The sequence below is a fragment of the Malus domestica genome, chromosome 03 (genome assembly GCF_042453785.1).
Source record: "Malus domestica chromosome 03, GDT2T_hap1".
NCBI classification, from domain to species: Eukaryota; Viridiplantae; Streptophyta; class Magnoliopsida; order Rosales; family Rosaceae; genus Malus; species Malus domestica.
In genome coordinates, this window is record NC_091663.1 from 37,769,126 (window position 1) to 37,794,928 (window position 25,803).

Sequence of the window (25,803 nt, forward strand, 5' to 3'; positions counted from 1 at the left end):
ATTCAATGACTAACGTGGACTGGGTTAGACTAGACTATTAGGAAAATGTATTTTCATTTCACAAACAAAATAAAGTTACACTTTGAGTATATATAAAAGTTGTGAAAGCCAACTATACAGTAACATCTTTCTAACTAAGGAAATCTTATCATAACAAACAAATAGTTTCCTTAACATCTAAGTATTATCCCTAGAAGATGAGTTTACAATATTGCGCTTAATATCCCCTCCCAACGAAACTGTGGAACTCGAAGTTGAAGTTTGTCTCGAAGAAACAGAAATCTAGATTTAGAGAGAGACTTGGTGCATATATTCGCCACTTGATCTTCTGTACAAATGAAGTGAAGAGAGAATTGCTTGGTCAAGACTTTTTCCCTAATGTAGTGATAGCCGATTTCATTGTGTTTCGTCCTAGCATGAAAAATGGGATTCTTGGCAAGGGATATGGTTGAGATATTATCACACCAAAGTTGAGGAGAGCAAGGCAGACAATAACCAATATCAACTAGCAATTACATATCCAAGTTATTTCAAATGCAGTGTTTGCAAGGGACATATACTTTGCCTCTGTTGATAAACGAGCTACAATTGGTTGCTTTTTAGCACTCCAACTTATGATTGAATTTTCCAGAAAGATACAATAACCTACAATGGATTGCCTATCCAAAACACAACCAGCCCAGTCATCATCTGAGAAGGCTTTAATGTAGGGATTAGTGGAGCATTTAGAAAACCAGAGGCCAAGATCAATGGTACCTTTGAGATACCTAAGCATTCTCTTGACAGCTTGGAGATGGTAAACTCTTGGAGTATGCATGAATTGACAAACAAGATTAACTGCAAAGCTGAGATCTGGTCTTGTCCATGTCAAATATTGGAGAGCACCAACCAAGGATTGATACTCAGAAACATTATAAATGAAAGAAGAATCATGATCAAGGTTGAAGGTGCTGAGTGGTGTACTGCAGGATTTAGCTCTAACCATTTTGGCCTTAGTTAATAGGTCCAAAATGTATTTAGTTTGAGATTTGAAAATACCAGTGGAAGACCTTTTTACCTCAATCCCAAGAAAGTAATGCAAAGCTCCAAGATCTTTGATAGAAAACATAGTGATGAGTTGTTTGATCACATCTTGACAAGCTATAGATGAAGGACCAGTGACCAGAATATTGTTCACATAAACTAAAATGAACACCAATGTAGGATCCTTTTTAACAAAAAGAAAGTGATCACTTTGAGAGCCAACAAATCCGAGATAATGAAGAGTAGCATGTAATTTGTCATACCAGGCTTGGGAGCCTGTTTGAGGCCATACAAAGATTTATGTAGCTGGCACACATGCTTTAGTTTTGTATAGACTTCAAATCCAGGAGGCTGCTGCATGAAAATAGATTTATAGAGAGTGTCGTGCAAAAAGGCGTTACTGACATTGAGTTAATTCAAAAGCTAGTCAAATTAGGCAGCAAGAATGAGTAAGAGTCTGACGTCACAAGTTTAGCCATAGGGCTAAACGTTTCAGTGTAATCAAGGCCTTCATGTTGATGAAAGCCTTTTGCAACAAGTCGAGCATTGTAACATCAAGCTTTCGTTTAATTTGGAATACCCAATTGCAACCTACAATGTTCTTAGATGAATTGTGAGGAACCAAAGACCATGTGCCAGTGTTGAGGAGAGCATTAAACTCTTCCTACATTGTATGGCACCAATGTTGGGTTCGGAGGCCTAAATATAGGTTGTGGGAATGTAATCAAGTGACAAATGAGAGGGTAATGGATCTTTAGTTGCAGTGAGAGCTTTACGTTTGAATATACCAGACTTAGATCGTGTTTGCATAGGATGGGTGTTGAGTGGTAAGGGGGAAAGATCACTAAATGAAGTTGACGGATCTGATTGAGGTATAGGGAGGGGAGTTGGATTTGATTGCGGTGCATGTTGAGATATAGGTTGGGATGTGGGTGGGGATGCTGCAATGGTTGTATTGATTATTGTAGGGATATGAAAAGGAATGAACTTAAAGGTTAGGGTTGATGGTATGGAAGAAGGTGTTGTGGGAGATTGAGTGTGGGAAATAGATGAAGATTGGTGAACCTAATGGAATGGAAAAGTGCACTTATCAAATAAAACATGCCAAGAAATATAAATTCTTTCTGTGACTGGATCAAGACATTTGTACCCCTTATGGTTAAGACTGTAGCCCAAGAAAACACAAGACTTACTCTTGGGTTCCAACTTAGAGGAGGTATAAAGCTGCATCTATGGGAAACATAAGCAACCAAAGACTTTCAATGTTGCATAGTTAGGAACTTTCTTAAAGAGAGACTCCTAAGGTGAAGATCGAGACATTGTAGGCAATTTGTTGATGAGATAGATTGCGGTTGCAAAGGCTTCAACCCAATATAGATGACTTATAATGGTTTCCTTATGGTACATGTAGTGGATACAAAAGGCAGTTTAGAACATTTTCCTAATGCACAGTCTGAGCAAAATGATTTATTTGTATTCTGTAAAACTAAGATACATGTTTGAGATGCAAGTTTATTGATAATCTTGACAGAAAGGTGGCCTAACCATTTATGCCAAAGATTTTTTGAAGCTTTCATAGTAGCAGTGAGTGCTTTCTTCTTGTCATCAATATGAGAAGAGAGATGAAATGGATAGAAACCATGTTTGACATGACCTTTAAAACATATTCTCCCCGAAGAAAGGTCATTCACAGTGAAGTGAGAATGATAAAGATGCATAGAACAATAATTATCAATTAAAAATTGATTGGCAGAAAGGAGGTTATGTTTCAAATCAAGCACATATAACACATTTTTTAGTGTAAAACTGATATGTGAAGTATTAATAGTAGAAGAACCAGAGTGAGTGTGAGAACTCATATTTTTAATTATATATATATAAACCTAGTGGTATAGATATCTACAGTTTCACGCATTTGCATTAGGTTAGTACATACTACATAGCCATGTGTCAATTCCATAAGTATTCCATCTGTTTTCTTTATCCCATTCTAGATAGTTGTCAAGTTAATCTTATTTCTATAGTTATATTTTACCTTACCATTGTTGTCAAATTTAGAGTAGTTGATATAGGCATACAAATCCTATCTTGGTGGCTTTTGTATTAGGAGGACACAAGTGCAACAGATGTCTTTGGCAAGTTAGAGATAACACCATCCAATCATTCACTCCAATCTTATTTGCATAGTCATTACATTAGAGCTTGAGGTTGCTCCGCGTGTACCATTCATCCTCTTTAAGTGACACCTATTCTACTACCCTAACATGTGTCAATCTCTCATACCTTTATCTAATGATAGTGGACACCTCCTGCTATACTTGCCGACTTTCTACATCTATAAATAGCACCCCACCTTTCACTTTTATTCAGACAAGTCCTCCAAATCTTTATATCTTGTTCGTTGCATGTAGTTTCCATGCACAATACGTTGGTTTGTATAATATATATATATATATATATATATGTATAGTGATAAAGATTAGAAAAGATAAGTGTGGTAGAAATACATAGTATTTGGACGTGATCAAGGAATTTATTCAAGTACGTGGAGTCTAGCTATTGCAGTAGTGACGTGGATCTTCGTTTTAGCTTTGGGATCGAGGTATTGGTGAGGAATATTGCTTGCTTGGCTTGGAGACTAGGTATGGGGATCCTCACTTACCCTAGTTATGGAATTTTGTGAATGTACGTATATGTAAATATACGAATGCCTGTGCAAGTTGCATATATTTTGCTGTGATAGAACCATGAGGAAAAATGGTTTGTTTTATATCATGATATGCATGTTGTTTTATGCTACAAATCAATTGATGACTTGAGAGTGAAGGGGGCATAGCGACCGCCTTGGGTTTCGATCCCCTAAACCTCCGGAGGGGCTACTACGAAGGGATTAGTACCGCTACCTTTCTAGGAGAGGTACTTAGATATCTAAGGGTAGAGCATTAAAGGACACTCTCGCTACACCTTACCATAAGTATATTCATTTGGAGTTGGTCCAGGTAAGGGGGTAGTTGGTCATTGGACCGGTCATCAGGCATGTTGCGATTTATAGGGATCCCTGTTTTCTTTTTAAAAGGGAATTGTGTGAGCATACAATCTATTTTTGAAACTAAAGCTTTTGTTGTGCATCAAACATTTTTCTATAGTATATATAGTGTTATATACTATTTTCAAACCTAGCTGGGGTGGATTCCCTAAGGGGGAGCGATGAACGTTTGTGATGCTCACCCCTACTTTATTACAGGACCGGTGCACCTACAAATAGACGATCTGGACTAAGGTCGGGACAAGCGTCGTTTGTTACTTGTCAACTTCTTAATCACTCATTGACTTTCCACAGGTTTTTGTTTGTACATATGCTTGATTCCCTCCGTCTTGAAGGAATCTTTTGTAACTAAACTTAGCACTTTGTACTCTCCAAATCATGCCTAAGAGTTGGTTAGTATATTTACTTATTTTAAACTCTTTGGTTTTGTAGTAAGTTGTAAACTTCATCTTTGATGTAAAAAATTTATCCAAATTCCGTTGCCTTGTATTCTTCATTTTGCCAAAATGATTTCCGCTTCCGTATTGTTTAAAAATAAATTATTTTACTTCCCCTTAAATAGCCTTACGTCCTATTAGAAATGCAGTGCTACTATGGTGGAACGGGCTCGGGATGTGGTGGACCCGGGCCGGGATATGACAGTGAGTGATAGGCAAACCTTTGCCATCCCTAATGTACACTTGTTCAGGGCCTGTGTAAGATTCCGGATTTTGGAGAGTGGCATAATTGTTGGTCCTGTGGGAGGCTGCACCAGAGTCAACAAGCCATGTAGGAAAAGAATTAAAAGTGCTGGAAACTAGGGCAGATTGAGATGACTTGCCACTGTAGTGAGGATCCATGCGATGAGGGCAATCACAAGCTTTATGGTCAAATTGGTGACAAATTTGACAAGAAAGTTTCCTGTTAGATAAGGAAAAATTGTTCTAAGCTCCACGATTGTAACGTTGATTGCTGCCACGGTTGTAATTATTGAATCTCGGATTATTATTTGTCTTGAAATTTCCACGATTGTTGTAGTTGCCTTGATTGAAATTCTAATCCATTCCACGACTTTGAGTGTTGAAAGTAGATGAATTATGAGCAACATATCCTTGAAAGTTAGAATTGATAGGCAGAAGAAGAATACCAATTGAGGTGTTATAGGCTTGAAAGGATGATGTTGATGCACTTTTCTTTCGATTATTTAATTGGATATCTTTGCTGAGTAGCAGACCATGTAACTCATCAATTGTCGTAGAACCAAGGTGAAACTAAATTGCATCCATAAAAGAATCAAATTCTAGAGGTAATTTGTGGAGAATAACAGAGTTAATTTAGAATCTTCGACTAGAGCTCCAGCACTGGCAAGAGCATCAACGATTTCCTCAATGTGTTGAAGATATTGAGCAGCAGTGAGATCACCTTTGGTTAGACTGCGAAGACGAGATCGGAGTTTGTGGATGTGAAAATGTGAGGCGGTTGCAAGACGCAATTCCAATTTAGACCAATGTCCTCAAACTGAGCATACTCCAATAGTATAGGGAATTAGGGATTTAGAAAAAGTTGAGTTGATCCAGATGAAAATGTTTTGATCATTCTCAAACCAAGCAACATATGCCAGATTAAGATTGCGATTGCTAGAAGAATCAATGAGAAATTGAGGTGGTGCCACCGAGGATTCATCAATAAGACTCGTGAGATTATACCAACGAAAAATTGGAGCAAAGATAGTGCTCCATGTCAGGTAATTGGTAGTGTTGAGCTTAATTGTAACCATAGATTCGATCTTCTGAATTGTAATGGAAATAGAAATCGAAGAATTAGGGTTTGAGGGTGCAGCCAGAGGAAGAACTTAAGAATCCGATTCTGATGAAGGAGAGGCAGATGTCGCCATGGCCAAAGACGAAGACTTGAGAAATCACAGAAACGATCAAGATCAGAGAGACGATCGACCAATCTGCAAGAATCGAAGAGGAAGGCACACATAGAGAAGCGGGAGAATTTTGGATCGAAGAGAGAAGTCATGAGATGTCGGCGGGTGATACCATATTAGGAAAATGTATTTTCATTTCACAAATAGAATAAAGTTACACTTTGAGTATATATACAAGTTGTGAAAGCCAGTTGTACAATAACATCTTTCTAACTAAAAAAAATCTTATCATAACAAAGTAATAGTTTCCTTAACCTCTAAGTATTATCCCTAGAAGATGAGTTTACAATATTGCCCTTAATATAGACTAGCCTAGACTATTAGTAAAACGTTTTGAGTAGTGTCAGACTAAGAAACTTGACTAACAATAAATTATTATTATATTTCAATTTATTTTCTATTAAAATATTGAAATGAACATATGGAAAAATAAAAGGAAAACTAATGAAAAGGGCTTGAAAACTTTGAGTTTTAATGATAAGGACAAAATAAAGGGTAAAATGAATAGTACCATGATTGACTTTTTAGTGTAAAAATGTGGTTTTTCGTTAAAGTGAACAGTACCGGGTGCTTTTCGTTAAAGTTCCCAAAAATAAAAGGGCCCTCTGCTTCTTGATAAGTTCATATTTATATATATTTTACATAAATTTCACTTGTCTTTTATTAGTTAGTTCCTTATATTTTTGAGCTATTTACTTTGTTTTTGCGTATTATAGGATTTGTCTAGCAAAGAAAATAAAAATAGAACAAGTGAAATTTTATGTAATAAATTCGTCAAAACTGTCTGTGTAGATCAGCTTTTAAATTAAATTAAAAAATATATATAATAATAATAAGTCATGATGATGTTTGAAACATCATCATGATGGTTTTGTTTTGTAGAAGGAAAGAAAGGAACGGATGGAGGAAAAGAAAAGAAAGGAAAAGAAAAGAAAAAAAAAGAAAGAAAGGAAGGAAGTGGAGTGCAATTGGGACGGAAAGGGAGATTGACAGCAAGCAGAAACGAGGAGCGGAAAAGAGTAACGTGGTATGCGCAGAGAGAAGTGGACGGACAGCGCGGAGAAGAATAAAAAAAGGAAATATAAATAAATTGGAAAGCAGAAGGCGCATAAAAAATATATATATAGAAGAGAGGGCAGAGAGCAGTGAGGTGGATGTGATTTTGGGGGAATTAGCAAGCTGCCTTGCGCAGCTTGAGCCTCGGGGAAAAGAAACAGACAGCAAGACTCGGAGACAAAGAGAGCAAACGGAGAGCAGAAAAACAAGAAGAAGAAAAATAGAGAGCTCACGCCACTGCTTGACAAGGGAAAGAGGAAGCCTCTGCACTTTCTTATTTCGGTTCTATTTTCCCAAACTCATGTTTAACTTTTGGTTTAATTTGATAATGATGTGTAACTAATTTTTAGTAGTTAGGGGCTGTTTTGAAGCTCCGAATATGATTGTAAATTTGTTGTGATATTTTGTTTGAATGACTTTTATGAAAGGATGAAAATTGTTTCACTACTTATCTCATTGATAAATTCTTTATGTGTTTCTATGGATGCATACATAGTGAGCATATCTAGGATTTTAATGCTATGAATATATGTCTGCCTGCCCTTGTTGAATGAGGACCTACATATGTTTTAGAGTAGCACTTGTTAATTGTGGTTAACATGTGAAACGATTTCTAGGAGAAGTAAGACAACACCAGTACTTACGATGCCTTGTGATGACTCAAACTCTTTTCATTCTTAATGATTTCTACTTGTTAAATCTATGAACACACCATTCTAGATTGCATGCTAGGGACTAAGTTAAGTTGAAAACGCCATTCTCTTAACATACTACGTAAGAAAGAGTAATAGGTTGTGTTCTAACATTGAGCCAACTTGAGCATCTTCATCCGGAAATAAAAGGAATTTGAATGAAACATAACATACTTGCATGATTATTTGGTGGTGGATAGCATGTCCCCTAACTCGTTTTCTTAACTTGTGAATTAAAATCTATTGGTATTATTTAAAATCTGTTTCTGTACTGTTTTTGTACGATTTAATTTAAATAGCAAATCAACTCTAAAAATCCCAAAAATTTGTGAGACTGTCGTACTGTGTGTCTAGTTTATGTGTATAAAATTTCGTTGCATTTGGATAAGTATAAGTTAGTTTAATAATTATTGTTTGGTGGCTGGTCAGTGGAGACAGCCACCCGTTTTTGTGACATTTTAAGTATTTGGATAAAACAATCTTCTGCGGGAAAGACCCTTATTTTCATATGCTACAATTGACAAATCTTAGTGTTAATAAGGAAAATTAATAGGATTATTGTGTGCTACTTTGTGGTGCGTTATAATCACTATCAAATTTTTGGCGCCGTGTCGCCGGGGATTGTTATTTCTGATTGCTTATATTTTATTTTTTATTATTTTATTATTATTATTATTTTTTATTATTCTCTATTTCTTGTCTACTTAGTGTTTTTGGTTTTGGGTTTATTTCAGGTACTTTTTGTAGTATATGCAGACACGAAGGTCCAAGAGCATTGATATAGCTCCCTACAATCCTGAGCAAGAACAAATACTTCGAAAGGTACTAGAGAAGTAAGACATGGATTTTGCGAGCATTCAAGCTCAATTGGCAAATCTTACTTCTCAATTGTCACAATATGCCAAAAGGACCACAATGCAAAGTGCCTCTACATTTGATGTGCCCTATGGGCAAGGATATCAAAGTCCTCAATTTTCTGCAAATGAAGATGTTTGGGGATATCAAGGCCATAACCAATCAAGGGGCAACATGTTTTCCAACGCTTGCAATTCAGATTGGAGAGGTAATTCAGATTATATGTGGGATGAACCTCAACAATTTCAACAAGGTGCATATTGGCAGCAAGACGAGTTCTATTCAATACCTATGCAGCCACCACAGCATCCCCCACAACAATTCCAATCAAATCAAAGTATGCCCGTGAATTATAATGAAATTCTTGAAGGACTAATTTCTTTGACGCAGGGTTCACAAAAAGAAGAACAATTGCCGCCATCGGAAGAGTTCTATCAGTGGCCATATGAACCATTTCAGCCTCAACAACAACAAGCTCCAAGTAAGTCTCTTGAGGATTTAATTGCTTCTTTAGCTAACTCTACTCAATCTCATCAACAGAAAACAGACAAAGCAATTGAAAACCTTGAGCGCCAAATGAGTCAGTTAGCAAGTTTGATGGGGCAACAACACCAACCAGGAAGGTTGCCTAGCCAAACCGTGGTGAATCCAAATGTGGAGCAGTTAAATGCTATGACTTTAAGGAGTGAAAAAGAAATTCTAGAAGCCATTCCAAAGGTACAAAGTGATATCCCAATTCTTGGCACACCAAATCAAGTTCCAGATTGTGTTGAAGTGTTCAAAGAACCTTGTACACCAAGAAGAAGGATTCAAGATAATGAAGTGGTTGAAGCATATCAAGAATACATCCAAGAGGCTGTGCATGAGACAATCAAGCCCAAAGCAGTTGAGTTTGATGACACGGGACAAGCCACAACCATCATAGTAAACCTGGCCAAGTTCAAAGTCCCGGAAATGTTCAAAGATGTGGTGTTTGTCATTGAGTTTGTGTCGGAAAAAGAAAGTAAGCCATCTTCTCCAATTTTAATTTTAATTTATACTAACATGTTTCTGATTTTGATGATTCAGGTACCCACTCTTGAATTTAAACCATTGCCGAATCATTTCAAGTATCACCTCCCATTAAAAGATAAATTCCATGCTTTGGAGCCGATGGGAGTTTAAAGGAAAGATTCGTCCGGCTAAAGACGTTAAATCAAGCGCTTCTTGGGAGGCAACCCAAGCATTCAACGAAGGGAGACTTTGGAATCGCTAACCCAATCAGCTTTGCATTCTTCCACCCTTATCTTTACTGCTTTCATTTTGTTTTGTTTAGTTAGTTGTGTTATTTGGTTGATTTCTGTGAGTTTGTGTTATTTAGTTTAAGTGTGGGGGAAGGTTAACCAAAGTCTCTTTACATTAATTTACATAAAAAAAATATAAAAAATTAAAAAAAAATACATAAAAAAATTAAAAAAAAAAGTACAAATATTTTACAATGATGTAAACTAATTGCATTCATTGGTCAGGTGGTGCTTCAGTAGTCGACGGAGCTTCAGCAGTCGGCGGGGCCACAGAAGGAGGAGGCAACAGAGGTTGATTAGTTGGAGCTTCACTACGCGATGCCGCTCCTGAAGATGAAGGCAGATGCTGTTGGAACAGACCCACAAACTTCCGATGATCCAGTAAAATTTGACCATCAGTGTCCTGCATCTGGTCAATCTTCCTCTTCATGCTGGTGGCATAGCTGTGTGCGAGCTTGTGCAACTCTTTATTCTCATGCTTAAGCCCTTTAATCTCTTGCTTGAGACTCTGTATTTCAGCCACCAACGATTCAACGTGACGGGTTCGAGCATATAGGCGTTGGGCCATGTTGGACACAGAACCTGCACACTGCACGCTAAGAGCCAGAGACTCCTTCACAGCCAACTCATCAGATCGTCTAGCGAGCAGTCTGTGATCTCTGGGAGTGACAAGGTTCCGGGCCACCACCGCAGCAGTCATGTCATTTTTCATCACTGAATCCCCAACGGTAAGAGGACCGGTAGGGGATATGAAAGATGGGCGCCATATGTTGTCTGGTGAAGGCGGAGCTGCCTCTTCACCACGGTTCAAGTCAAAACGACGATCGGAAGGGCCAGACATTTTCAGAGGTGGTGTTGAGAAAGAAGAGATCGGACAGGTTAAGATTTCGGAAGTGCACGAAGGGAGTGTTTACTGGAGGGATAAGTGTGTTGTGGAGCAAGATTAACGCCTCTATAAAAAGGAAGAAATCAAAGAGGCGCTCCTCAGAAATTGAAGAAGCGTCCTCTCGCAAATCGAAGAGTCGGGGCTCCTTTCTCAAAAGCCGGATTCTTTTCTCAAAAGAGGAGTTTTCGTTCTCAAAAGCCGGATTCTTTTCTCAAAAGAGGCGTTCATTTCTTAAAAGTTGGGCTTGCTCAGAAACCACGAGCCGAACCCCGAATTTCGCAAGATCAATTCGTCCAGACGTGTTGTCACCCGTCACACGCACACTCAGCTCTGCGAAAATCACGGGCAGTCTGTCGAAGTGCCGATTCCAACCATCTGTCTCTCTCAGCCTAGTCAGCACTTGTCACATGCAACTGGCAGCTTTGCGGAAATTACGGGCAGCTTTGTCAGAAAGCGCGTAATTTGTACTATTCATCCATCCACCGGCTGCCGACAATGAGTGAGAGAACAGTTCCAGTTGTGAAAACAAGTCCTATAAGTTTCTACCTTCGCCTTCCACAACAAAAGCACACTCTCTTAGCACACCCTCTCAACACTTCTTCATCTCCGAAAATGCATTCCCAAAGAATCCTCTCGAGTCACTCTGTGTTCCTCATTCCTTGGGATACTCCTGCGAACAACCCATTCAAAGCAAAAGTATTTCATATCATAAAGGTTGAAAGCAAGAGTATCTCATATCATGCTTTCTCCCTGTCCTTTCTCCAGCCAACACTTGCTCTCGAGTACTCATCATCTTGTGCTTCCTCTTCGTCTCACGTATAAGGGAAGTGAAGATGATACCTCGAAGCATGTGGAGACAACGTGCTGATTCATCCTCAACTAGGGACAAGGAGAAAGAAAGCAAGAGGTGGGCATTTGGAAAGATTGAAGAAAGAATCAGACCAAAACAGCTACCTTGTGCCTACCCGCCATGCAGAGGAAACAAGCAGAGAAGAATGCAGACTGTGCAATTCTCGCTCAGAATTCCAACCCAGTTCAAGAGGAAAGCTGTGGAAAGTCAACAAGCACGACCAATGATTACTTATTAGTTTTATTCATTATCTTTTATCGTAATTTTCAATTTTTCGTTTACAAATTTTTTTTAATTAATTTTCTTGCGTAATTAACTGAATTATTTCTTTTCTTTGCAGGAACTTTTGGTTATTTCCACCCTTGAAGTTGATTGCAGAATTCTAGCTTGGGGGTCATCGCTTGGTTTTACTGCAAATTAGGGAAGTTTTCAGTCCAATTGGTTTATTTTGTTTCTTTTTATTTATTTATTTTATTTTATTTTTATTTGCATTATAGTGTTTTCTGACATTGGGGACAATGTCAAGTTTAAGTGTGGGGGTAGAAATCTCTAGAATTTCTATTGTTTCTTTGTTGTTGCTTTTTGTTTTCTTAAAAAAAAAAAAAAAAAAAAAAATCCAAAAATTTAAAAATCCAAAAATATTTTCTTGTTTCCCTTATTGTTTTGAATTAGATTTTTGTTAGTTTCCCGACCCAATGATATAATTGGATAAAATTTAAACCATGATCATCAAGAACTTAGTTAACATGTGTTTTGTGAAATTCCTAATTCTCTTGTTAGTTTTGTACATGTTTGACCATCTTTGAAAAACCAAATGCACATAGCCCTGTTAATGTGAAACTAAAGTATGACTTAAAACTTCATATGTGAATTTAGTGACCATATACATCCTATGTGAGTTTTTGAGCCGATTGAAAGTGTGTGCATTTTTCATACACTTCTATTCTTTCATGTGTGATGAACTTATGTGAAATACATCTCTAGAACTTGCATAACGATCTTTCGAAATGTTTGTCATTGATTGCATGAACTTGAAAATGATAGAGGCACTAGGTTTACCACCATGGCCCAAATAACCATGTTTCCTAAAGAAAAATGATATCATTAGATTGCCAATTTGAGCCGAGTATGTTGAGCCTTTTATTTCTTATCACCAGATATGTCTACCCTTATACCTGAAACATTTTTCCTTACCCTTTCCAAGCGAGCAATGCGAGATTGTCTTATGAGAAATGTTTGTGAAGTACTTTGAAGGTGTTTGGCAAAAGAATAAGTGTGGGGGTATTTCATGTTTGTATTTAGTTGTGAAAAAAAAAAGAAAAAAAAAAAAAAAGAAAGATTGTATACAAAAGAAAATAAAAAGTTTTTAAAGTTTCAGTTTAAGGTTATGGTTGGAGGTGCTAGAAGAATCGCTGGAAAAATTGAGTTCTTATAAATCTAAACAAAAGAATTGCTTGCAATGCAGCTTGGAACTTGTATTTACCTATTCTTTCATTTCAATAACCCTTTCCCTAAACCTCATTACATCCAATAAAAGTCCTCTTGATTTAAGTTTTGCAATTATGATTGTGGAGATGAGATCTTTATGCAAGCTTATGGTAGAAATTTCACATTTGATTCTTTGAGCGAAACACATTAAAACTAAACACATGTGTGATTGAGTGCATATCCCGTGAGAAGATCGCTAGTTTGCATATGATGATTTTAAAAATAAAAACTTGAAATTGCATTAGCATGGCTATCTCACACACTACACTTCAAGGATGATTCAAAGATTACTGTTAATATTTGAATAAGGAAGATGAACTTGGATTAGTTCCTTGATGCTAGCTATGGTTCTTGATGATTTGTTTTCTTGAATGAAATTCTATGAGGGTCACATAGAGGGAAGCTAATGTTTTTCTTGTTACTTCTTGTTCTAGTTTTCTTTGTTTTGCTCGAGGACTAGCAAAAGCTAAGTGTGGGAGTATTTGATAAGTTCATATTTATATATATTTTACATAAATTTCACTTGTCTTTTATTAGTTAGTTCCTTATATTTTTGAGCTATTTACTTTGTTTTTGCGTATTATAGGATTTGTCTAGCAAAGAAAATAAAAATAGAACAAGTGAAATTTTATGTAATAAATTCGTCAAAACTGTCTGTGTAGATCAGCTTTTAAATTAAATTAAAAAATATATATAATAATAATAAGTCATGATGATGTTTGAAACATCATCATGATGGTTTTGTTTTGTAGAAGGAAAGAAAGGAACGGATGGAGGAAAAGAAAAGAAAGGAAAAGAAAAGAAAAAAAAAGAAAGAAAGGAAGGAAGTGGAGTGCAATTGGGACGGAAAGGGAGATTGACAGCAAGCAGAAACGAGGAGCGGAAAAGAGTAACGTGGTATGCGCAGAGAGAAGTGGACGGACAGCGCGGAGAAGAATAAAAAAAGGAAATATAAATAAATTGGAAAGCAGAAGGCGCATAAAAAATATATATATAGAAGAGAGGGCAGAGAGCAGTGAGGTGGATGTGATTTTGGGGGAATTAGCAAGCTGCCTTGCGCAGCTTGAGCCTCGGGGAAAAGAAACAGACAGCAAGACTCGGAGACAAAGAGAGCAAACGGAGAGCAGAAAAACAAGAAGAAGAAAAATAGAGAGCTCACGCCACTGCTTGACAAGGGAAAGAGGAAGCCTCTGCACTTTCTTATTTCGGTTCTATTTTCCCAAACTCATGTTTAACTTTTGGTTTAATTTGATAATGATGTGTAACTAATTTTTAGTAGTTAGGGGCTGTTTTGAAGCTCCGAATATGATTGTAAATTTGTTGTGATATTTTGTTTGAATGACTTTTATGAAAGGATGAAAATTGTTTCACTACTTATCTCATTGATAAATTCTTTATGTGTTTCTATGGATGCATACATAGTGAGCATATCTAGGATTTTAATGCTATGAATATATGTCTGCCTGCCCTTGTTGAATGAGGACCTACATATGTTTTAGAGTAGCACTTGTTAATTGTGGTTAACATGTGAAACGATTTCTAGGAGAAGTAAGACAACACCAGTACTTACGATGCCTTGTGATGACTCAAACTCTTTTCATTCTTAATGATTTCTACTTGTTAAATCTATGAACACACCATTCTAGATTGCATGCTAGGGACTAAGTTAAGTTGAAAACGCCATTCTCTTAACATACTACGTAAGAAAGAGTAATAGGTTGTGTTCTAACATTGAGCCAACTTGAGCATCTTCATCCGGAAATAAAAGGAATTTGAATGAAACATAACATACTTGCATGATTATTTGGTGGTGGATAGCATGTCCCCTAACTCGTTTTCTTAACTTGTGAATTAAAATCTATTGGTATTATTTAAAATCTGTTTCTGTACTGTTTTTGTACGATTTAATTTAAATAGCAAATCAACTCTAAAAATCCCAAAAATTTGTGAGACTGTCGTACTGTGTGTCTAGTTTATGTGTATAAAATTTCGTTGCATTTGGATAAGTATAAGTTAGTTTAATAATTATTGTTTGGTGGCTGGTCAGTGGAGACAGCCACCCGTTTTTGTGACATTTTAAGTATTTGGATAAAACAATCTTCTGCGGGAAAGACCCTTATTTTCATATGCTACAATTGACAAATCTTAGTGTTAATAAGGAAAATTAATAGGATTATTGTGTGCTACTTTGTGGTGCGTTATAATCACTATCACTTCTTCTTCCTCACAAATTGCAGGTGCTCCTCTGCAACTTGGAGAATTATTGAATTTTCAATAACAAAGCTAACCCCCAATCAAAACCCAAAATACAGAGATCCAAGTTCCAATAACGAAGAGAAAATTTTGATTATTACAAATAAAAAATACCCTAAAAAGACCCAATTAATTGATGGTGCTCATCTCGCACCCAGGTCTAATACCCAAACCCATGGATGTGGTTGAAGATAAACATGGATGGCTTTGCTAAGGCCGTCGTCGAATAGTCGAGCTTGATTAGGCAAGAAATCGTGGGACAGTAGAACCGATTCGGTTTGATATTCGCATCGGAGGCGACCTCGGGGAGGGAGTCATTGATAAATTTGTTGATGACCTCGATCCAGTTAAGAGAGGGAGATGGAGAGACAGAGAGATGAGGAACGAAGAAGAATGAGACATCGTTGTGAGGAAAGCGTTCTCAGCAATCCCATGGTTCAACATCAGACTAATTTTGACGACCTAACAAGGCCCAGAGTCCACAAGTCTGACTTAAGTTAGTTCCCAAGGATATCAAACAGGGACAATAATCCTAGCTAGTCCAGTCCCACTTAAGAAGGTGAAACAAACACACCCTAAACGTTCTTTAGGGACAAAAAAGAGAAATAAGAATTCTTAAAAGTAGAAATACAAAAGTTTGACATAGAATTAAATGAGTGTTAAAAGTATGATGTGTACAACCAAATGTCTATTAGGGGAATGAGAAATTTTTCAGTGTACCGAGAATATGGCTCGGTATATCAAATGTCATAATATAAGTGATTGCAGTAGTGAATTTAGAAGAAAAAAAATTATTCAGAGGGTCACATGAAAAATTCACACACATTTCTTAGACATATAATAAACTTAAAATCAAGACATAATTCCATCATTCATAATTTATAGAACAAATAACAATACATATTACAATTTTCCACGACGCATATTCATATTTTGAAAACTTGGCATTATAGCTTCATTGTTTAATGAATGAAAAAATATTGCTCTCTATATAAATCATCATGCTATCACTAAACCATTTATCTCCCATTCGGTTACGTAATAGACTTTTCACAATATTTATAGTGGAAAAAGCTCTTTCCACTGAAGTAGTAGCAACCTGTAGAATAAAAGCCCATGTAATTAGCAAATACACATGATTATATATTATGTTCCTTCCTTCTTTGCCATTTTTAGGGAGTTTTAACGAAACACTACCGGTACTATTAAATTTTAACGAAAAACCATATTTTTACCTTTCACTGGTACTATTTACTACACTTTTATTTGTCATTTTTTATTAAAACTAAAAAAAAATTGGACTTTTCGTTAATTTTTTTTTTTTTAAAGGCTACCAACTTCTTTTAATTGGGAAAATTACTACTTGAATGCATATCAAGAATATCATGCCCAAGTTGATATGTTTTTTAAAATAATAAGAACAGGAGCTCCTCTTTGAGGCATTTTATCAAGCGTTTGGAGGGCATATATGAAGGACAACTCCAACCTTCAAAGAAGCTGCACCAAGTCATTCATGTAGATTCACCGAAGTTCGGGAGGTCAGCTGACCCCCCTTTCCCCTCACTAGATCCACAAGTGGTGATTGGATACTTGAAATGAAAAAGTTCAACCACTTATATTATAAACACTTGATATACGAATCAGTGTTCCTGAGACACTGAAAAATTTCTATATAAAAGTGTTGTCTAACTATTAACATTGCAGTTTTTTATTTTATTTTATTCTATTACAACGGTATATTTTACACTAAGGAGATGAGGAGTTTGGTTAAGCCACACAATGGGCAACCTTATTTGGTATCGAACTCGCCGTCTACGAGATTCGAACTTACAAGTGAAGAAGAATACTACCAGACCGTAATACTGAGTGGCATTAACATAATTTAACTTGGTCTGACATAGTTTCTCAAAGTAGGGAAGTGATTTTTTTCACACCCTTTTTTAATTATGGCCTTTGATTTTTTTTATTATTTGTTCAATTATAAACCATAAGAAAGAAGGTGCATCCATAAGACGAAAAAGAATGTATGAAATAATTTTCCTTCATAGTAAACTAACCTTGACTACACTGAACAGAAAACTAAAGGGGTGTGTTATCCACACACTTCATTTTACTTCTTACACACCCCTTGTTAATTTATATCCGTTGATTTTCTTCAATTCATCTAATCCAACGGAAGAAAATTAGAAGGGTATGTGAAAAGTAAAATAGGATGTGTGAATATCACACCCCAAACTAAAAATATAACTTGAGTTACTCACATTTTAACTTAAAATTTCACCACAAATAAGAAGGTATATGAGCTTGTGATGCATTGTCCTACATTTGAAAGTTAAAATCTTTGCATAAAATTATAAGAGTTGGGTCATACTTAGTATTGTGAATTGATTTTGGAGTGAAACTCCAATCTCCCTTCCACTAGGAGCTAAAAAATGATGTAGAAACTGGATTGAATAATACATAATACCGATATACGTGTGCGCGTAATTGAGATTATAATTTTTTTAGCTATCTATTTTTGTTATTTATCTATGTTAAACTCTTCAGTGGAATCAGGGTATATCGTAGAAGATAAAACACCGACAAATGGTGCGGTCACCAATACACATGCGCTCTTGGCTCCCATCTCTCAACGAAACCAAATCAACATTGTCTTTTATATATACCCTGGTCAGCTGGACCAGTTGCTTCACCGGTCTCCCATCTCTCTTCCTTAACTAAATTGCCTCTGCAAGTGCCCCAGATTTCCATGAAGTAGCAGTCAACAAATCATCAATATTAATAGTAGCATTGAGACTGGAGAGACTTGAGAGGATATGGCAATTCCAATTCCAATTTCAGTTTCAGTTTCAGTGCGAGTTGCATTTACCATCACTACTCTCCTTCTCATGCTACTGCATTCGAAAGGTAGTGTAGCAGTGTCCAAAGAGCAAACAAGCTGCACGATGTGCAATGAGTGCCACAACCCATGCCCCGCGCCATCTCTACCTCCACCATCGCCACCACCACCAGTTATCATTGAATGCCCACCACCTCCTGCGACTCCTTCTTCACCACCACCATTGCCGCCACCACCGGTTATCATTGAATGCCCACCACCTCCTGCGCCTCCTTCTTCACCACCACCAGCTCTCCCTGAATGTCCACCACCACCTCAACCTCAACCACCACCACCTGTGAGGCCTCCGTGTCAAGACACTTGCGGATCCTCCTCCTCTCCTCCCGCGGCAGATGTTCCCTCATTAATCCCGAATCGGCCTCCATTTGCGCCCTCTATAGTACCACCAAGCCTTTATCCTGTAAATCCTTACAGTCCCCCGCCACCTTATTTTTCTAAATCGGTTCATTTGAGAATGCACTTCCACCCTCATGGTCTTACTTCCATCTTTGTCTTGTTCACTTTTCTTTGCTTCTTCTTCTTTTAATTGTCAAGTAATTACGTACAAATAACTGTCAAGTAGCTAGCTAGATATATATATATCTAGCCAGTATATGTGACAATATATATGTCCCTCTCTTATTTCTCTATGTATTGATCTTTTATAATTCTTTAATTTGGAAAATCATCTCTAGCTCTAGCTAGTATTAGTATTACTTGATATATATCATGCATGTACGGCTGCGAACCGGCCGGTTGGCCCTCTAATTGACTAGCTAGGACGCATGCATGTAATATAATGTAATGTATAATGTATATTGCCCCGGACGAGTGTTCTCTCGTTCATTAATGATGCGAGCTTCCAAGCTAGCTACTGGAAAAAAGACGAAGAAGAGAAAGCAAGCCATATGCATGTAATATGATTTTCCAATTTTGAATTCTTATAGTTAATATTGCTCTGCTATTTCGTGCAACTCTTTCACTTAGTGACTTCATCCTTATATAGTTGGTGAATGCCTGTTATTAATCCATCCTTCTTTCAAATCTCTGTAATTGCCCTTTTCTTTTCTTCCAATGCGCGCTTAAGATTTGGGACAATTCTCTACTCTCTATTTCTATAAGCATATCAAGACTCACTACGTATATGTACTTTGATCACGACATGCTTCGAAGATAAGACTATGAAAAAGGGCCACAGAAATAGATTCCTTTCTTGAAAATGGAAAGTGTTTTTTTTTCCTCTCATATTCAATTATTATTTTAATCAGAAATATTTCATTTATCATATAAAACGAGAAATATCATCGACAAGGAATACAATTTCATGTTTACAAGACTATACACAACATTAGCCACATAATAATCTTGCATCACCACCTACTAATGAATTTGCAAAAGACGATACTCCTTCGGCACAAAATCATTCAATGAGGCATCACGAAAAACTCCCATCACCTGAAGACCTTGCAAAGATAAACAAGAAAATAAAAAGGCTTTAAATCCCCTCAAACCACCATAAAGGCACAATGACGTAAAGACTGCTATGAGTCACTTCCAACAAACATCAAGTCCCTCGCCAAGCACACAAGCCATAAAATCACCACCTCAAATTTGAACAACATTCACTGCTCTAAGATATGAGGATCAGTAGTAAATAGTGACTGCTACAAAACACTCTCCTCATCAAAGAACGATAGCGACTACAACTACGAAAAACTCTTCTCGAACCAGCGAGATAATAAAAAGATCATATTGAAAAGGGTTGTTTAGATATAGACCCATACAACTCATATACTTCAGATAAAAACCCACCTATGAATAAACATTCAATAAAAACCCAAAATTTAAATAAATTACCACATAAGAAAATAAGTAACCTATTAATATAAGTTATTTACAATTTATGCCACAACTTTCTATAACTGTTCTCATACAATCATTATTAGCCAACCATTATGGCTAACGTTTTTAACAATTTCTTATATCAATCTAATAATGAATTAATATAATTCATTAGCATATCTCTTAACTATATAACTTTAGATAAATTATTTTGCGAACACAGAAACATATATATGATAGTAAAATATAAAATAGAAGATACATTTTTTGAAAAGTTAAATTGTAGGTAAACTATATTCATACAAAAACAAAATTGTAGATACACTATTGTTGTGAAAAAAAAAGGTAAACTTGTATGTAAAATTGTAGATATATAATTGATACAGTAGGTAAATTAGTTTCATATAAAATTAAAAAGTAGGTAAATTATATTCATACAAAAATAAAATTGTAGATACATTATTGTTAAATAAAAACATGTAAATTTTTATCCTAAAATTTGAACAATAGATAAATTATTTTTGTACATACATTAATTTTTTTTTTAAATTAAACAATAGGTACATCATTAGCTTCACCAATTATACACAGTAGGTAAATTATTTTTGCTAAAACTAAACAATAAGTAAATTATTTTTTAAGATACATTAGTGTTGTAAAAATTAAATAACAGGTACATTATTACTCCACAAATTTGATACGATAGATAAATTATGGTAAAAAATTATAGTTGGCAATATATATATATATATATATATATATATATATATATATATATATGTATATATAGGTACATTATTTTATTGATAAATATTTTAAAAGATAGACTATTTCATTAAAATATATTTAAATTGAAAATTGTTGTTAAAATTAAGAAAACTTTCCAAATTAATTCCTATATCAAATTAGAAGCAAATTTTATGAAGTGAGAGAAACATGAATCAACCAAATTCATATAACATGCAATGCATTTAGAATATTAGTGCCTTTTTTATTATTTTATTTTTGTAAAATCATTAATCCTCCTTAAAATCTGCATATGTTTAATTGTGCACATTAAACATGCAAAAAGGGGTATTTTAGGCATTCGAAAATTTTAAAATGTGTAAAGTCAAACATAATTAATGAATTTGCTTATGTGAAGTCTAGTCATTGGGTTTTATTCGAGTAAAAAAGTTATTTCGGGTTTTATATGAAAGAAATTGAGTTTGAGGGGTTAAAGTCATATTTTCAGTATTGAAAATGGGGAACCAAAAAAATCACATAACAAATCTCACTATAATTATATATATATATATATATATATATATAAAATACTTTCTTGTCTTCCTCGAATAACCAATTGCTTTCAATGACAACGAAACATCGATCATATATAAATTAATCGGAGCAAAATCACAGCTGCAAATTTCCATGGATAGTACATGGTAGGGTAGGCAATCCTCTCCTCTAAAGAAATATGTGCAACCAAACCAACAACGAATCCTAGATCTAGTGTTGGAAATTGCATTATCTTGAACTTTAAGATTTAGATTTCTGAATTCTAGTTAATGTAGCGCTTGATTAAGTTAAGGATAAAACCAAGAAGTGAGACAATGCAAAACTCAATTTGACACGAAAGCCCTCCCCTCCTTAACCTTAATGTCCGTGGAAATGGGATGGAACGACTGACGGCACACTCGTCTCCTCAACACACGTGAAATATTACGCCACTTTCGTCGTCCTTTTATCATTCACGATAACATACTAATATATGGAACTCATGCATTGCACGCATGTACTTCCTATTGTATTTTCCATTAATTATTAAGTTGAAAATGGAGTCGGACTATGCTTTTTTTTTTCCTTTATCTCCACTTCAAATCAAATGTCTTTGGGTTATGCTAGAAGACTAAATTTGCAAACTAAATGATGTGTTACCAATAAGAAATAAACACATTAATCAATACTTAAGTAATAATCTAATTATCAACTTCTATGTTATTTAATTTATAAAATATAGTCCAAACATTTTATCTTCCATAGCATTACCCAATGTCGTCGCTGGAAGAAATTAAATGATGTGTCACATATAAGAATGAGCACGTTTATCAACATTTAAGTAATAAATCAATCATCAACTTTTATTTTTTTTATATTTCATTTTTTTTAAAGGAGGACAACTGGTGGCAAGCCACGATTATCCACCCATTTCGAGGGCAGGGAAGACTCACAGAGACATTCTTTTAGTTTTCAAAATTTTGTCTACAATTTTAATCTTATTGACATTACCTTAAAAATTAAAATAAAACTAATTGGACAAGTAGCTGGGTTTGGAGAAAATTTAGAGGGGTGTAGTCAACTTAGGATTTGAAAGGATTTTAATAGATTTTGCTAAGTGATGGATTTAATAGGATTATGAGCCTTCTACAAAATCCATATGGATTTTGAAAGACTTGAGAAGATTTATATAACAGATTTATGTGGATTTTGATAAATTTTACAGCGTTGAATCTTGACCGTTAAATAAATCAAATGATGATAAATGTATCTAGGTTATGAATCCACCAAAATGAAGCTGAAATAAAAAGTCAAGATTATCACATAAACCCAACTACTTAATAGTCTCCAGCTGCACTCCTTTCCAATCCTATTTCCTCCCCACTTTATTCTTCTCTCTTTTCCGTTCCAGCTAACCTCTCTCCTCCAATCTTTTTTTTTTTTTCATCAATACTCCTCGAATCTTGTTTTCCACGACTCTCTCTTACTCCTCTTCCTTCACAACCCAATTCCAATTCCCCCTCTTTGCCGTGAAGAAAAAATTGCACAAAATTGCAAAAAGAATTGTAGAAAAATTGCATAGGTGAAATAGAAAAATTGCAAAGATGAAGGAAGAAGATGAAGTGTGAGAGGAAGAGGGAGAGGTTCTTGGATTTGAAATCCTAAGGTGTGAGGTAGGATTTTATTTGGTTTTGATTATATATATTTCTTGCTCTCAAATCCCACAAAATCCACAAAATCTTTAATTTTTCAATACATTTTGATTTGGACGGACTTTAAAAATGCTTTAAAATCCTTTAGTTGATTACACTAGGATTTTAAGGTCTTTTAAAAAGGAAAACTAATAAAAATGGCTTGAAAATTTTAAGTTTTAATGATAAGGACAAAATAAAGGGTAAAGTAAATAATACCAGGATTGACATTTTAGTGTAAAAATATAATTTTTAGTTAAAATGAACGGTAGCTTTTCGTTAAAACTCCCCTTTTAAAATCCTTTCAAATCCAAATTTGACTACATCCTGGTTTAATATCCAAGGATCAAAATGCAGCTGGCTGCTAGCACATACCATCCCCCCACCACCCACAAACGCTGCTAGAACGTACCATGCCCCCGCACCACAAAAACATTCAATATGGACAGCGACACGCTTGTGAAATGCACCTCCCTCATTTATGTTCAGTAGATCACCACCCCTGACCCCTCCTACTCCTCCTCTACCAGACTTACTATTATAATATAAATACACTCAGAGAGAGACTGATTTTGTAACGTAATATATTTATTAGAATCGCTTTTCAACCCGTCTCACCCACCTCTCTCTCACTACTCCTCTCTCTCTCTCCCCATCTGTCACAAATTCACAATTCACAAACACTTCTAACAAATTAAGAAACGAGCGGCAGCGGCCGCCATGGAAGGTGTCTCTACAAGCGTTTGCAAGGGTTTGAGAGGCTACTGGAGGAGGAGGAGAGGCTACGAGAAGCTAAGTGGGTCGGGTCGACAGCACAAGAACCGGACGGAGCTGGGTTCGATCCGTAAAAGGCGCGTATGGCGGATCCGGATCAAAATCGCTCCGAAGCTGAGCTTCCTCAGAAGAATCCCTTCGCCCAAGAATTTGTTGGTGTGGCTACGGGACGCCTATGTCAAGCTGATGCTGGGATTCGCTAACTCGCAGGTCTTTAGTACCGGCTACGGTGGGTCCGTCTGCGACTACGGGGTCGGCTCCTTTGGAAAGGGTCCAGTTAAGGAGTATGATGAGAAAATGATCATCGAGATCTACAAGTCCCTGATGCTGGCGCAAGGTCAATTGGTGCCCCGCGAAGCACCCAAGCTCGGCTCAGAAATCGTTCACCACCGGCTGTAAATCTAGAAGAGAAAATCACTTCACCCGCACCAAAAATAAATAAAAATTCACTCTTATTTCATTTGTTTCCTTTGCCCTTTTTTTTTTCTGGTAGTTTTATTTTGAGTAACCTTTGATTGTAACGGGTAGATTTGAAAGCGGCTGGGAATAAATTAAATTGATAAAATGTCATGATTAATGAATTAATTCGTCTTTGTTCACTTTCTTTGTTCATCAATTTCAAGCAGATTAATTAAGCAATAAGTATTTTTCCTTGCTGGAATAATTAATCCAAGTAAATTAAAATGCACGTGGCTGGCTCTATATAGGAGGCTTTAAAATAAGGAAAAAGTAGGGATTAGATGAGGGTAGGGATATTCGGTTTGGGAATAGATATGCTATGATCATCTTCATAACCATAAAAATTAACCATCGTAAATTATCCGTCGGAGATTATCTATAACTATATCTACCAGGTAACGAATTCTTTATCGGTTAACGGTATATTCATTTTCATCAATACCAAAATAATATTAGATACTAATTTTGTCATTATAATATAATAGATACATTTGCTTATGCTTGATCTCTTCCATAAGCACCATTAGATTTTCATTGGTTTTGATTCAAAACTTTTGAATTTTCTCAGAAAATCCAACTTTTGTGATTGTTCAGATAATGGGTTCGGTGAATATGCATATATATTATACAATACTATATTTATTATATGTAAATTATATTATATATAATATATATTATTCAGGTCAGTTTCGGGGACGGATATGGATCAGAGACCCTTATAACCATATTCGTAATCATAACTAAATAATATTTTCGATTTTTTCCCATATCCAAAATATAATCGAATTTTCATCTCCAAATTCATTTCATTCGAGTGGTTATCTACAGTTATCAGGTTTAATGGTTTAAATTGACATCCCTAATTATAGGGACTACATCAGATCAAACTTAAATGATCTGAACGTTTTATTTTTCAAATTGTGTCTGTTGACCCTAAAAACTATCAAGCCTACGTGGCGCGCAGGCCGAGTAACTAATAAGCTAACTATGTCCTTTGGTTATATGCGAGACGTGCCAACTTCAGCCGAGTTCGGCCGGAGAGTAAAATATGTTGATGTGGCGTCGGGCGCTCTGCTGACTTCTTGATCTTGCAACTGCAGCCGAGGAAGGAACATGTCTCGGCCTTTAGGTTCTAGAGCCTGAAGACAAAGCTGATAATCTCTTCGAAGTTCACAAATCGTCGGCGCCAAGTTCGATCTCGGTAATTATATTCGTGGAAGTATAAGTACACCGAACTGGCATCAAACTGTACAGACACAAATACTCAAAAAAGATAAATGTCTTGATTGTAAAAGTGGTTCGACCGTCGAAATGCCGAATTCTAAAATGTACTTGTGAATATCCAATCATAAAATAAAACTCAATGTGCCGAGCCTAATAACCTGGTAACACCTCACTTCACCGAGAAGGTTGATAAAATGACATCTACCAACAAGGACTCAGAAATCCTTGTCGACTGAGAATTGGATAATAATCAGTCGGTCTCGAAGCAATGTTGTTTATCCAAACTGAAGGTGCTCATCGGTCGGCTGATTTTACGGCTCCAGTGTTGTTT

The 25,803-nt window shown here is 36.0% G+C and overlaps 3 protein-coding genes and 1 long non-coding RNA gene across 4 annotated transcripts; 2 read left to right on the forward strand and 2 right to left on the reverse strand.

Annotated features, from left to right (window-relative positions):
- Window positions 1–505: 505 nt before the first annotated feature.
- Window positions 506–4,908, reverse strand: LOC139194867 (uncharacterized mitochondrial protein AtMg00810-like). The gene is made up of 2 exons (XM_070819797.1): window positions 4,728–4,908; window positions 506–1,299 (listed from the first exon to the last, which is right to left on the reverse strand). The coding sequence occupies exons 1-2, from the start codon at window positions 4,906–4,908 to the stop codon at window positions 506–508; spliced, it is 975 nt and encodes a 324-aa protein (XP_070675898.1).
- A 1,292-nt stretch (window positions 4,909–6,200) lies between these two features.
- LOC139194601 (uncharacterized) lies at window positions 6,201–15,869 on the reverse strand. Its single transcript, XR_011579595.1, has 2 exons — window positions 15,300–15,869; window positions 6,201–6,422 (listed from the first exon to the last, which is right to left on the reverse strand). It is a non-coding gene; the product is annotated as an uncharacterized lncRNA (long non-coding RNA).
- Window positions 15,870–18,160: 2,291 nt separating this feature from the next.
- On the forward strand, window positions 18,161–18,769 carry LOC103427449 (classical arabinogalactan protein 9). Its single transcript, XM_008365502.4, has one exon. It carries the CDS (start codon window positions 18,161–18,163, stop codon window positions 18,767–18,769), a length of 609 nt encoding a protein of 202 aa, XP_008363724.2.
- A 4,709-nt stretch (window positions 18,770–23,478) lies between these two features.
- LOC103417884 (uncharacterized) lies at window positions 23,479–24,388 on the forward strand. The gene has a single exon (XM_008356039.4). The coding sequence runs from the start codon at window positions 23,736–23,738 to the stop codon at window positions 24,186–24,188; it is 453 nt and encodes a 150-aa protein (XP_008354261.3). The 5' UTR covers window positions 23,479–23,735; the 3' UTR covers window positions 24,189–24,388.
- Window positions 24,389–25,803: the final 1,415 nt, after the last annotated feature.

Bases quoted from the DNA above. Each gene is read 5' to 3' on its own strand.
- LOC139194867 (XM_070819797.1), bottom strand. From the start codon at position 4,908: ATGGATCCTCACTACAGTGGCAAGTCATCTCAATCTGCCCTAGTTTCC. The intron at 1,300-4,727 runs GTTTGCCTATCA...GGCCTCAAACAG, and splicing joins GTACATTAGGGATGGCAAAG to GCTCCCAAGCCTGGTATGAC.
- LOC103427449 (XM_008365502.4), top strand. From the start codon at position 18,161: ATGGCAATTCCAATTCCAATTTCAGTTTCAGTTTCAGTGCGAGTTGCA.
- LOC103417884 (XM_008356039.4), top strand. From the start codon at position 23,736: ATGGAAGGTGTCTCTACAAGCGTTTGCAAGGGTTTGAGAGGCTACTGG.